This window comes from Hyperolius riggenbachi, chromosome 2 (genome assembly GCF_040937935.1).
Source record: "Hyperolius riggenbachi isolate aHypRig1 chromosome 2, aHypRig1.pri, whole genome shotgun sequence".
NCBI classification, from domain to species: Eukaryota; Metazoa; Chordata; class Amphibia; order Anura; family Hyperoliidae; genus Hyperolius; species Hyperolius riggenbachi.
Window position 1 is genome coordinate 143,461,229 of NC_090647.1, and position 13,228 is coordinate 143,474,456.

At 45.3% G+C, this 13,228-nt stretch overlaps 1 protein-coding gene across 1 annotated transcript; it reads right to left on the reverse strand.

Moving 5' to 3' along the window:
- Window positions 1-1,408: 1,408 nt before the first annotated feature.
- Window positions 1,409-5,633, reverse strand: LOC137544874 (uncharacterized). Its single transcript, XM_068265970.1, has 3 exons — window positions 5,447-5,633; window positions 3,265-3,427; window positions 1,409-2,757 (listed from the first exon to the last, which is right to left on the reverse strand). The coding sequence occupies exons 1-3, from the start codon at window positions 5,631-5,633 to the stop codon at window positions 1,938-1,940; spliced, it is 1,170 nt and encodes a 389-aa protein (XP_068122071.1). The 3' UTR covers window positions 1,409-1,937.
- Window positions 5,634-13,228: the final 7,595 nt, after the last annotated feature.

The following is a 13,228-nucleotide window of genomic DNA, read 5'->3' on the forward strand; positions in this document are numbered from 1 at the left end:
AGAAAAACAAAAGTTTGCTTTCTTAAAACAGAAAGAGTTTGCGATAATTCAGGTTGGAGTGAGCTTGAGATGTCTCCCAAGGCATCACTGCTGAATATATGCAAATATTTAACAGCCCCACCTAGTGTTTCCACCCCTCCCTTTAGATTGTAAGCCTCTGGCAGGGTCCTCCACTCCCTAGTGTAATCTACAGGATCATGTGCTCCTGTCCTTTGACAGCCTGTACTTGTATTACTGGGACTACCTAACCAGCCCATATTGCATGATCATGTATTTTGTACAATTTGCATGTATAACTTTGTTCTATGTGTATAACCCTATGTATGTCATCCTTGTATCATTGTATATATTGTATCATTGTATATATTGTCCAGCGCTGCGTAATATGTTGGCGCTTTATAAATACAATAAATAATAATAATAATAATAACCATTGTACCCTTAGAAGCTAAGCACACCTCCAGAACCGCTGGAATGCAATGATGTGTCAGCTTGTTAATTTGTACAGAGCCATAATAATCCAACATGCATACAGACTGTTTCGGATTGTTTGATCCTCATCAGTGCATGTCATGGATTATTTTGGCTCTATGCAGTAGGGCTTGTAACACCGAGAGGGACAGACTAACCAGCAAGCTCTTGGTGACCCAGAACTCATTGGAGTGTGTAAGGGACTACAATGGTCCTAAAAGCCCCCTTAGGGCTGGTGCACACCAAAAACCGCAAGCAGATCCGCAAAACGCTAGCGTTTTTTGAACCGCTTATTGTCATTTTGATAGCGCGGTTTTGGGGCGTTTTGGGGGCGTTTTGCGTTTTTTGCGTGCGTTTTTGCAAGCGTTTTTGGAAGCGTTTTGCGTTTTGCGTTTTTCAGGAAAAGAGGTAGAAAGACCTTAAACAAAGGGTTAAAGTGCGATATATTGATGACACATGTGAAGCACATTGAGCAATTGAAGTAAAAAACCCAATATAAAAAGGGTGGGGTCCTTAACAACATTGTGGGTTAGTTCAGGAGAGGTGACACTGTGGTTTGGAGAGAAGAGTGACTTGTTTTTGAAAATGTTTCCTGATGTGCTGTTATTGCTCTGTGTAGCAGCATATATGAGACGTAGGCCAAGGACAAGGAGATACTGGGTGCATCCCATGCTACAAGAGCGGCGCCGGAAGGGTCAATTTAGGACCCTATATAGAGATTTGAGGCACCATCCAGAAAAGTTTTTTGGCTACACCCGCATGTCTGTGTCCAGGTAAGAATACTTGTCACTTATTTTTATCATGGGGCTAAGTATTTTGGGGAGGAATGAAATTGGAAGCACTTTTTGGCCCTTAGTTAACTGTGTTTGACTGTAAACAGAAAAAAAACACAATAATCAATCCGGTGTATACATAAGCTAACCAAATAACTGTGATACTTGATCCTGGTGTGTTATGTATTCAATGCCTAAGGCCTCCATCTAATTTTTCTATAGGAGTAACTACTATATTATATATCCATAGTTTACCCAAAACATTTGGAGTATATTATGACCTTACATACTCCTGGTGCATACTTCATTAAGTATATGGCAACAATCAGCATATGGGACACAGTAATGAAGCAATGTTTGAACAAAATCTTTCGTTTTAATGTTTTGTTCTTCTGTGCAAAGAATATTTTGGACATGTGTTGTCCATACTTTGCTTTCAGCAGCAAAAGTAATATGTCACAAATGAAAAATGTTTCTGCAACAAACAACAGTAGATCTAAAGATAAGCATGCTCTTTTTTTCCTAGTTTTGATGGCCTTTTAGCCAAACTGAAGGATGCCCTTCGCCGACAAGACACTAACTTTCGCCTAGCAATCACACCAACTGAGCGACTCCTCATAACATTGAGGTAATGTAAACTAAGATCCAAATCTGAGCATTGAACAATAAAATAAAATGTAAAACTACAAAAAACTAGTCATGTTGTGATAGCAAATCACACATACTACCAGGGCCCTGATTGTAAGCATGTGTACCTGATTCAGCATTTGTATGAGGCTGGCTGTGCGATGTTAAATCAGTGTACACTGTAGAGTCACTGTGCATAGATGATGTTTGAAATCGCATACCTTGATCAGGGCGCTGAGGTGGAGGCATAGAGTAATGAGGCTGTTGACCATATGGCATGTTATGCATATGCATTGGTGGGTAGTGGGGTGGGTCATAAATGCGTTGCATATGGTAAGAGAGTTGTGGGTGTGCATTATATTGTTGGCTGGAAGCAGGCAGGTGTGGTTGCTGCAAGTAGTTGTGCACATTGTCATCTGCACGGGTCTCAGGTAGTAAGAATCTCCCCAGGGTCTCAGAGATGGCATGTCTGGCTGCCCATTGCTTATCAGGAGGCACTTTTTGTAATAGTGGCACCAAACTTAAAAGATACTGTGTGCATGGCTCTTTAAGTTGTTTCATTTCATCCTCTCGCTTCTCCATATGATCAATAGCCTTTTCTATTGAACTAATCAGCTTCTGGTCGTATTCAGCCCTGCTCATACCTCTTCCTATTCTCCTGCCTTGTGTAGCTACCCTCACACCTCTACTAGACCTGACAGTTATGCGTGTCCGACTACTCGCTGGGCTGTGTGGTGTGTGATCTGGGGTAGTAGAGTCACTGTCTTCCACTGTAGCAGTGTCAACATCCTGTGTAGTGTCTTCTTCAACTTCCACATCACTGGTGGTGGTAGGTGGCACCTCTACATCGTCCTCCTCAGGATCTGGTGGTAGGCTATCTTCAGTCCTTTGGAAAGGGGAAAGCACAACTTTAGTTCATGGAATAGTGACCATGGATGTCACAGCAAATATATGGGCACAATGCGATGCATCTTTCATTGCAAAACAATAGCAGTAGCCTGTCTATTTTTCCCATTATTTGTGTACATAGCTTTTAGGCACAGCCCCTGAGCAAGCATAGAGCAAAACTGGCCTGAGTAAACTAGCACTGATTTTGGTAGATGTGTGTTACAGATGTGTGATGCAGACACTACTGCAGCCAAACATATAACCAGCACTGTCAGGCAACTGTTATGTTGGGTAACGAACAGTCCACATTCCTGTCATGTAATCATTTTAAACTGGACCTATGCCATCCTTACATTAAGCTACGTCCCCCAATATATTTGGTAGAGTGATGGCAGATTATTCGTTCCACACTACTGAATTGCATTGTGGGCCTACTCCTTCCTTCACTGTTCTATTGGCGAAGTTGACAAACATTGCAATAGGTTAACATTTACGCCATACTTACTCAGCCGGTTCATGATGTTTTCTTAGAAATTCTAATATGCCACAATATTTATATTTTGTTCGCTGCAAACTTCCAGACCCACTTTTGGATTCATGGTATTGCTTTTCAATCTCCTTTTTGTAACTGTCTCTGACCGACTTCCATCTTGTCCGCAGGAGGGCAACTAGGAATAAAAATAAACATACATGTTATTTCTTTTCTTTTGCAGATTTCTGGCAACAGGGCATTCATATGCAGCACTTCACTACCAATTCCTCATGGGAAGAAGTACAATCCGATACTTAGTTTTGGACACCTGCAAATTGATCTGGAAAGTACTTCAACCGGAATTTATGCCAACTCCTGACGTACCTATGTGGGAGGCTAACATGCAGCTTTTTTGGGAGAAACATGATTTCCCTAACTGCCTTGGAGCAGTGGATGGGAAACATGCCAGACTGGTTATGCCTGCATTCACTGGCAGTCTCTATTACAATTATAAAAAATTCTTTTCACTAGTGCTCATGGCTGTTGTGGATCCTAATTTGAAATTTATCTATGTGGATGTTGGGGCTTACGGAAGTTCCCATGATTCCTCAGTCTTCCAGCACAGTCGATTTGGCGTGAAGCTTCGCACAGGCCAGATGACTTTACCACCACCACGCCCCTGGCCTGACACTGTAGAACCACCTTAGGCCCGGTTCACATTAGCGGTGGCCGTCCGGAATCGCCGTGCCGGAGCCGGACCGCTTGCAGAACGGACGGAACGGACGCACGGCAATAGCAATGAAAGCCTATGCGTCCGTTCACATGCGTCCGTTCTGCCGGACCGGAGCCGGACCGGATCCGGACCGGATCCGGACTCCGGCGTCCGTTCCAACATGCGCTATTTTTTGGTCCGGCTCCTCCGGCAGCCGTATCCGGGGCGGAGCCGGACTGCACCATCCGGCCAATGGAAACCAATGAGAACCGGAGAGCGCACAACACACTGGCTACAAAAACCGGACGTTCTACCCCACTTCCTATGCATTTTGGATGGGGACCACATGGGCCCAGCGTTCAGGTGGGGCAGCAGCGATTTCATGCTGGAGCTCTAGGCAGCAACATGTCTGATATAAGTCTGATAACGAGGAGGCGAACAACAGAGAATTCCCAGGTATACGAGTAAAAAATGCCTGGATCCATGGTCCCAACTGCAGTCTCTGTATCCACGGATGGTCTCCACACGTCCACCTGTCTCCAACAATGACCCCAGACCCTTCTGCTGACCTCCCAGACCCCAGGTAATAACAGGTTGTTATCTCCTTAAGAAACCGGATCCGGACCGCAACCGTGTTCACACCGCACGGAAACCGGATGCAAACGGACCGGATCCGGATAGGAACCGTACGGATCAGGTCCGGTCCGGATACGGTGCGGTCCGGACATCCGGTGCGGTTTTGACAAAACCGCAAGTGTGAACCGGGCCTTACCCCTGTGTGTTTGTGGCTGATGAGGCCTTTGCACTGTCTGAGCATGTTATGAGACCGTATGCACAGAGAGATATGACTCATAAGAAAGTAGTCTTTAATAACCGCCTGACCAAAGCCAGACAAGTAGTAGAATGTGCATTTGGAATTCTGGCAAACAAATGGCGCATTTATCACACTGCTATAAAAATGCAACCAAAGTATGCTATAATAGTGGTGAAGGCAACATGTATTTTGCATAATTATGTGAGAACACTAGATAGCATGACCATAGAGGAGGAAGAGGGGGATCTTTCAAACAGTGCTCTTGTCACTTTACCACCAGCTACTTTACGTGGTCCCATTTCTGCCATTCACAACAGAGACAAATTAGCTGATTATTTTGTGCCATAACTGTAAGAACTAAAAAACCTGCAGGCTGCTATTTACTTACATGACGAGATCAGTATTATTGTGCAAATAAACATTCTTGAAACCGTGTTGTATGTCTATATCATTCATGACACTCTAAAGTGGCAAATAGCGCCCTAATAATACATGTGAGTACATACACACACATGTACCTGCTGTTTATAAGGAGAGATGGCTATAGAGAGAACAGCTTTGCCAGAGACCTGTGATAATGAAATTTCTAATTGTTTAATTACTCATTTAGTGGAGGGGTGATGATATATTGTCTGCAAAGTGCTGCATGAAATCAATAAAATACAACAATTCTGTACACATATACTTACTCTTAGAATCCTTGCCCTTTTGGCTCAAAGTATTCCATTTTTCTCCAAGAAAATCTTTTGCAATGTTGCTCCAGATTTCATGAGCCCTTTGGTGGTCTTTATATCCAGGCAAAGACTTGTCATAAAGTTCTGGGCTGTTTTCAATCTTAATTATCAGGTTTTCTGTGGTAAACCACTTTGCTGCCATCTCCCTCATGCAAATCTGCCACACAGGAAGCACACTTTGACCTGGAAGTGCGCATTCTTGAAAAAAACGCATCCGCATCCGCATCAAAATCCGCTTGATCAAGCGGTTTTACAGGCGTTTTGCGTTTTTCCTATACTTAACATTGGAGGCAGAAACGCATCCGAAATCCAAAAAATGCCTCACCCAGGCATTTTTCGTTTCTGCAAAACGCCTGCCGCTCTGGTGTGCACCACCCCATTAAAATACATTGACCAAGCAGATCCGCAGCCGCAAGCGGATCTGAAAACGCCCAAAAAGCCGCTCGGTGTGCACCAGCCCTTACTAAGATGTTAAGAAAAACAAAAGTTTAACAAAAGTAAATAGACATGCAAATTTAGTTCTCACGAAACCATTGTAATACTCAATGGACCTCGGATTACTTCTGTTTATTGGATATGTGATAACTTTACATATAGACTTTAATCAATTAGTGCTATTTTAAATGTCAACAAAACAAGCGTGCAGCTAATCTTGTCAGATCTGACAATAATGTCAGAAATACCTGATCTGCTGCAAGCTTGTTCAGGGGCAGAGGATCAGCAGGAATGCCAGGCAACTGGTATTGCTTAACCATTTAAGCCTTTTGGACATAGCTGCTACGTACAAAAGGCTGCTGCTGCGCACTCTCGTGGATGATTGCACGCCCACATGTTCCCGTCCGTGCCCGTTACGCCAAAGATTAATGAATGAGAACACAGTTCTCATTCATTGATCTAAGTCCCCGATAGAAAGACTGACGGCTCCTATTAGAAGCCGTGATCTTTCTAAGTGTTACGTCCCCTCTGCACTTACTGTGAGCGTACTTGTTACACTTGCAGGACTAAAAAAAAAATTCACTGTGGCCATTTTGTGGCCAAATAGTATAACTACATAATTTTTTTTTAAATAAATATACATACACTTACATTAACAGTTTACCTCCCACACTGTCCCAAAAATACCCAAATAAAATTTTTGAATAAAAAAAAAATGACAATAAAAAAACCCATAAATAGTTACCTAAGTGCCTGAACTTTTTAATATGCATGTCAAGAGGATATATTACTATTATTTGTTTTTAATTATAAGCTTGTACTTACTGTGAGCGTACTTGTTACGCTTGCAGGACTAAAAAAAAAATTCACTGTGGCCATTTTGTGGCCAAATAGTATAACTACATTTTTTTTTTTTAAATAAATATACATACACTTACATTAACAGTTTACCTCCCACACTGTCCCAAAAATACCCAAATAAAATTTTTGATTTAAAAAAAAAATGAAAAAAAAAACCATAAATAGTTACCTAAGCACCTGAACTTTTTAATATGCATGTCAAGAGGATATATTACTATTATTTTTTTTTTAATTATAAGCTTGTAAATAGTGATGAATGCAAAACTGAAGAAATGCACCACTATTTCCAAATAAAATATTGGCACAATACATTTTGATAGGGACATAATTTAAATGGTGTGAAAACCCAGACAAATGGTCAAATAAAATATGTAGGTTTTAATCATTGTAGTGTAATGAATTGCGGAGATGCCGCCACGCGGTCTGGCAGCGGGGTGGCTGTCTCTGCGTTCAGACCGGCGGTTTCCGCACAGCAGCGTGTGTCTGGTTTGTCTGAGCCTTCTAGTGCACACAGATGGAGAGCTACGCGCACGCACGCTGGGAGGCAGGACCTTTATGCCAGTAGGAGAGGGATCAGCTGATAAGGACTATCAGCTGATCCCAGCGGCCAGCGCAGTGGGTGATTGGCTGAGTGGCGCTGCACTATATATAGATCTTGCAGGTCAGTCTCAGGTTGTCTGCCGTTGCGAATACTTATGTGTAAGCACTCAGACCTCAGTCAGATCCCACAGTGTGTTAGAACCAGGAGGACCTGGGAATTCACACTTAGCCAGATTACGCTTGTGTTATACTTTAGACCAGTTTTGGGGTGTTGCGACCAAGGACCTCACACCCAAGCTTTGGATTACTGTGTCATTGCTGTGTTATACTTTAGACTAGTTCCGGGGTGTTGTGACCAAGGACCTCACACCCAAGCTTAGGATTACTGTGTTATTGCTGTGTTACACTTTAGACCAGTTCCGGGGTGTTGAGACCAAGGACCTCACACCCCAGACTAGGACTTTGCTCTATTTCTGTTATGACTATTTGCTCTGTCGACCTCTCTATTGCTTTCTGATTCTGTACCTCTGCATATCTACCTACCTGTTGCCAGACCCTGCCTGTACCCAGTTACCGAATCAGCCTTCTGTCTCTGTACCTTATCTGCTCTTGTGTTGCCGACCTGGCCTGCCCGACCTTCCAGGCTGTCACTCACCCCTTGAGTGCTCAGTCTATCTGTACTAGCAGTGACACAATTCCACCAAGTGTCAGTTTCAACTAGGACTCCTGCTCCTCAAAGAGTCCTGCCTGTTAGCAGCCAGTGGCCTCTTCCCCTGGAGTCCCCTGGCTGCAGTACAGTCTATTATCTGATCTCCAGATATCCCTGGTTGCCAGGTTCTCACTATTCCCTCTCTCAAGGAGATAGTCCCTGCACTTCCCAGGGCCACCTGCCCCTCAGGTGGTTCTTGGCCGAGCTGCCTATATCTCCTGATTCTCGGGAGATAGCCTACAGATACACCAAACACTTACACTTTATTAGGTGTCCAGAGGTTAGCCATACTTGTATTATTGGTGATTCTGCAGATCATCCATAATCAAGTATACATCTGTATTGTTGATGATTCTGCAGATCATCAATAATCAGATTCTCTCTGTGTGCTGACACCGATTGTTACAGAACGTCAGACCTGAAAAACAAAATGGACGCACTCAACAGCCGTCTTGATGCACTCACCACCTCGGTGGAGAATTTCATCAGGGTGCTGGACGGTCATCAGACCCAGATCGCTGCTTTTTCTGGGTCCATACAGGTCCTTCAGACGGCTGTAAATGCAGTGCGATCCCCTCCAGTTACAGACTTGCGTATGTCTGTACCCGAAAGGTTTTCTGGTCATAGATCTGACTTTCAGAATTTTAAAGGATACCGCAACTGACATGTTGAGATAGACATGGGTATGTACAGTGCCTAGCACACAAATAACTATGCTGTGTTCCTTTTTTTCTTTCTCTGCCTGAAAGAGGTAAATATCAGGTATGTAAGTGGCTGACTCAGTCCTGACTCAGACAGGAAGTGACTACAGTGTAACCTTCACTGATAAGAAATTTCAACTATAAAACACTTTCCTAGAAGAAAATGGCTTCTGAGAGCAAGAAAGAGATAAAAAAGGGGGAAATTCTTATCAGTGAGGGTCACACTGTAGTCACTTCCTGTCTGAGTCAGGACTGAGTCAGCCACTTACATACCTGATATTTACCTCTTTCAGGCAGAGAAAGAAAAAAAGGAACACAGCATAGTTATTTGTGTGCTAGGCACTGTACATACCCATGTCTATCTCATTATGCCACATGTCAGTTGTGGTATCCTTTAAGAATCGAGTAATGTCGTATTTTGAGTTAAGACCCAATTTATCAGGAACTGAGGCACAGAGAATTACATTTATTAACCTCCCTGCCGTTATAAAAAAATGCTGCGCACGGCAGGGAGGGTGTTTTTTCGCATTATTTTTTTTTTTTTTAGCATGTAGCTAGCCTAGCGCTAGCTACATGCTTCCCTCCTCCCTGCGGCGTCCCCCCGAATGCGCCGATCGCCGCCGGCGCATATACCCATCCGGAAATCCCGTTCTGAACGGGATTTCCAGGAGGGCTTCCCCCGTCGCCATGGCGACGGGCGCGATGACGTCACCGACGTCATCGACGTCGTGACGTCAGAGGGAGTCCCGAACCACCCCTCGACGCTGCCTGGCACTCATTGGCCAGGCAGCGCACGGGTCTCGGGGGGGACACCCTCTGTCGCGGCGGGTTGCGGCGAATCGGCGGGGAGCGGCGGCGATCGTAAGTTACACGCAGCTAGCAAAGTGCTAGCTGCGTGTAACAAAAAAAAAATTATGCAAATCGGCCTAGCAGGGCCTGAGGAATCCTCCGCGGCAGGTTACCCCGAGCTGAGCTCGGGATAACCGGCAGGGAGGTTAAGACCCTTTTGTCAGGGGATTCTCAAACTTGGGCATATAGCCTTCAGGTAGGGTATGAAGCTTTAACGTCAGTTGAGGAATTTTTTAAGGCCATGGCCATAATTTATGATGATCCGGACATTGCCTCCACTGCTGAGCGGAAGCTTCAGACTTTGCGTCAAGGCAAGGATGGGTGGGTAACACCAAGATTCAGGTTAAAGGTGTGCCAAACCAATACGCAGAATTTGCTGACGTATTCTGTCCCAAATCAGCAGATAAACTTCCCCCCCACCGTGCCTTCGACTGTCCCATCGATTTAAGATCTGGTTGTATGCCTCCCAGGGGCCACCTCTATAATCTGTCTGGGCCTGAGAAACTGGCAATGCAGGAATACATCAAAGAAAATTTGGCTAAGGGTTTCATCCGTCCCTCTCGTTCACCAGCAGGGGCAGGATTCTGTTTTTTAAAAAAAAACAGATGGAGGCCTTCGTCCTTGCATTGATTATCGAGGCTTAAACAAGATTACAGTGAAAAATCATTATCCTTTACCCTTGATTGACGATTTGTTCACTCAGGTTCCCAACGCCAAGATTTTCTCGAAACTAGATTTGAGAGGCACATACAACCTAGTTCGAATTAGGGATGGTGGCGAATGGAAGACGGCCTTTAACACACCCGAGGGGCATTACGAGTACCTGGTGATGCCCTTCGGGTTGTGTAACGCCCCGGCCGTCTTCCAGGAGTTCATTAACCTCCTTGGCGGTCTGATTCTTTCCAGATTTTAGGGTCTAAAAGCGGTGCAATTTTTTTTTCACTCTTTCAGACCCTAAAACCTGAGAAAAATCATTCTGGCAGGGAGATCTGCAGCAAAATAAAAAAAAAATTACCTTCCTGGGCTCCTGGGCTGCAGTTTTCTCTTTGCCCACAAGATGGCGCTAATATACATATAAACAAACTTCTCTATATTTCTCTAATATAGAGAAGCTCGTTTTCAATGTTAGCCCCGCCCCCGATGACGTCACGCTGCCACCACCGCTCTGCTGCCACCACCACGGCTGCGCTGCTCCAACTGGCTGCCGGGTCCCCGGAAGAATAGCAGGGACATGGGGGATCCCGGCGGCCAGGGAAAGACCCCACACTGCCGGGGAGAGAGGCTGGAGTCCCGCTGCGCAGCGAGATCACGCGCGGGACTCCACAACTAAAGGTAAAGCTCTGCAATGCCTACCCCGACCTGAGCTCGGGATCACCGATAGCAGCTGCTTTTTTCTACCCCGAGCTCAGGTCGGGAAAACCGGCAAGGAGGTTAATGAGGTATTCAGGGAGGTGTTGGGGAAGTTCGTCTTAGTATATCTGGACGATATACTGATCTTCTCTTCCAATCTCTCGGAACATCGAAAGCATGTTAAGTTTGGTCTAGGGAAGTTAAGACAAAATCTGCTTTACACTAAACTAGAGAAATGTCTTTTCGAAGTAACCTCTGTTGCCTTCTTGGGGTACATTATCTCTACGTCTGGCCTCTCTATGGTTCCTGGAAAGGTTTCTGCTGTCTTGGAGTGGCCTCAGCCTGTGGGACTGAAGGCGCTCCAAAGATTTTTGGGCTTTGCCAACTACTACAGGAGGTTTATAAAGGGGTACTCTACAGTGCTCTCGCCCCTCACCAGTCTCACCAAGAAGGGGGCTGATACTTACCACTGGTCAGCAGAGGCACATTCTGCTTTTTCTACACTGAAAAAACTGTTCTGTTCCGCACCCATATTAAGACATGTGGATGTCACCTTCCTCTTGAGGTGGGGGTGGGGGCTGTATTGGCTCAGTGATCGGGCTTGCAGGGCAAACTCCACCCATGCGCCTACTTCTCTCGTAGGTTTTCACCCGCAGAGAAAAACTACGATATAGGCAATTGGGAGCTTTTAGCTATCAAGCTAGCTTTTGAGGAATGGCGACATTGGCTGGAAGGTGCAGAACATACTATCACAGTTTATACAGATCATAAAAATCTGGAGTACATAGAGGGCGCCAAGAGACTTAGCCCCCGTCAGGCCCGGTGATCCTTGTTCTTTTCAAGATTCAGATTTGTAATTACGTATACCCCTGGTAGTAAAAACATCAAGGCCGACGCCTTGTCCAGGTGTTTCGAGCCCGGGACAGTACAGCCCACAGCCCCTGAGACCATTCTACCTCAGAAGGTAGTTTTGGCAGCCACTGAGACCTGGAAAGATTGGACAGTCCTTACCAACAGGATGTTCCAGAGGGGAAGCCTGATGGAGTTATGTTTGTGCCATTATCTTTCCGTCTACAACTCTTACAGCTGTTTCATTCCCACAAGAATGCTGGTCATCCCGGGGGCCACCAGAACCCAGGATTTACTGGCCAGATGTGCTTGGTGGCCTACGTTGGCAACAGATTGTAAGGAGTTTGTAAGAGAGTGTGCAGTGTGTGCTAGGAGTAAACCTTCTCGTCAGGCTCCTGTTTGTACTTTGCAAACCCTTACCAGTCCCAAGTGAACCATGGACCCATTTGTTCATGGATTTTGTGGGAGAACTCCCCAGGTCTGAGGGCAAGACGGTCATTTGGGTGGTAGTAGACAGATTCAGTAAGATGGCTCATTTTGTTCCTTTGAAAGGACTTCCCTCGGCCCAGGAATTGGCTGTTCTCTTCATCCAGCACATTTTCCGGCTGCATGGCATTCCGGAAAATGTAGTGTCAGATCGGGGAGTCCAATTTGTATCTAAGTTTTGGAGAGCCTTTTGCCATCAGCTGGATATGGACCTTGCATTCTCATCAGGCTACCACCCACAGACCAATGGCCAGACTGAGAGAGTTAACCAGTCCCTAGAACAATTTCTCAGATGTTATGTTGCAGATGCGCAATCCGATTAGGTAAAATTTTTGCCGTTTGCAGAATTTGCGCACAACAACCTGAAAAGTTCCTCTTCAGGATTTTCCCCATTCCAAGTAGTATCGGGAAGATCACCTAAATTTGCCCCATTGCCGGTGGCGTCTACACCATTCCCGGCCCTGGAGGATTGGCAGAGGGCTTTGAAGGAGATTTGGGGAATGGTTAAGAGGAACCTGGGGAAAGCTTTCCAGACCCAGAAAAGATAGGCAGACAAAAGGCGGTCCGTAGAGTGGAAGTTCTCTCCAGGAGACTTGGTGTGGGTGTCCACTCGGCATTTGGCCTTGAAGCAACTGTCACCCAAACTGGGTCCTAGATTCATAGGACCATTCCCAGTGACCAGAAAAATTAATAATGTCACTTATGCGATTGATCTCCCAGCCAGCATGCGAGGTGTGAGATCATTCCATGTGTCTCTATTGAAGCCAGCAGTGCATGTGGATTCCTCTCCCCCCCCTTCCCCCTGTGTTGGTTGATGACCAACCGGAATATGAGATTGAAAAGATTCTGGACTCTCGGTTAGGGCAGAATTCCGTGCAGTATCTGGTCCACTGGAAAGGATATGGTGTGGAGGAAAGAACTTGGGTGCCAGATTGTCGCATGCATGCGGAGGAATGA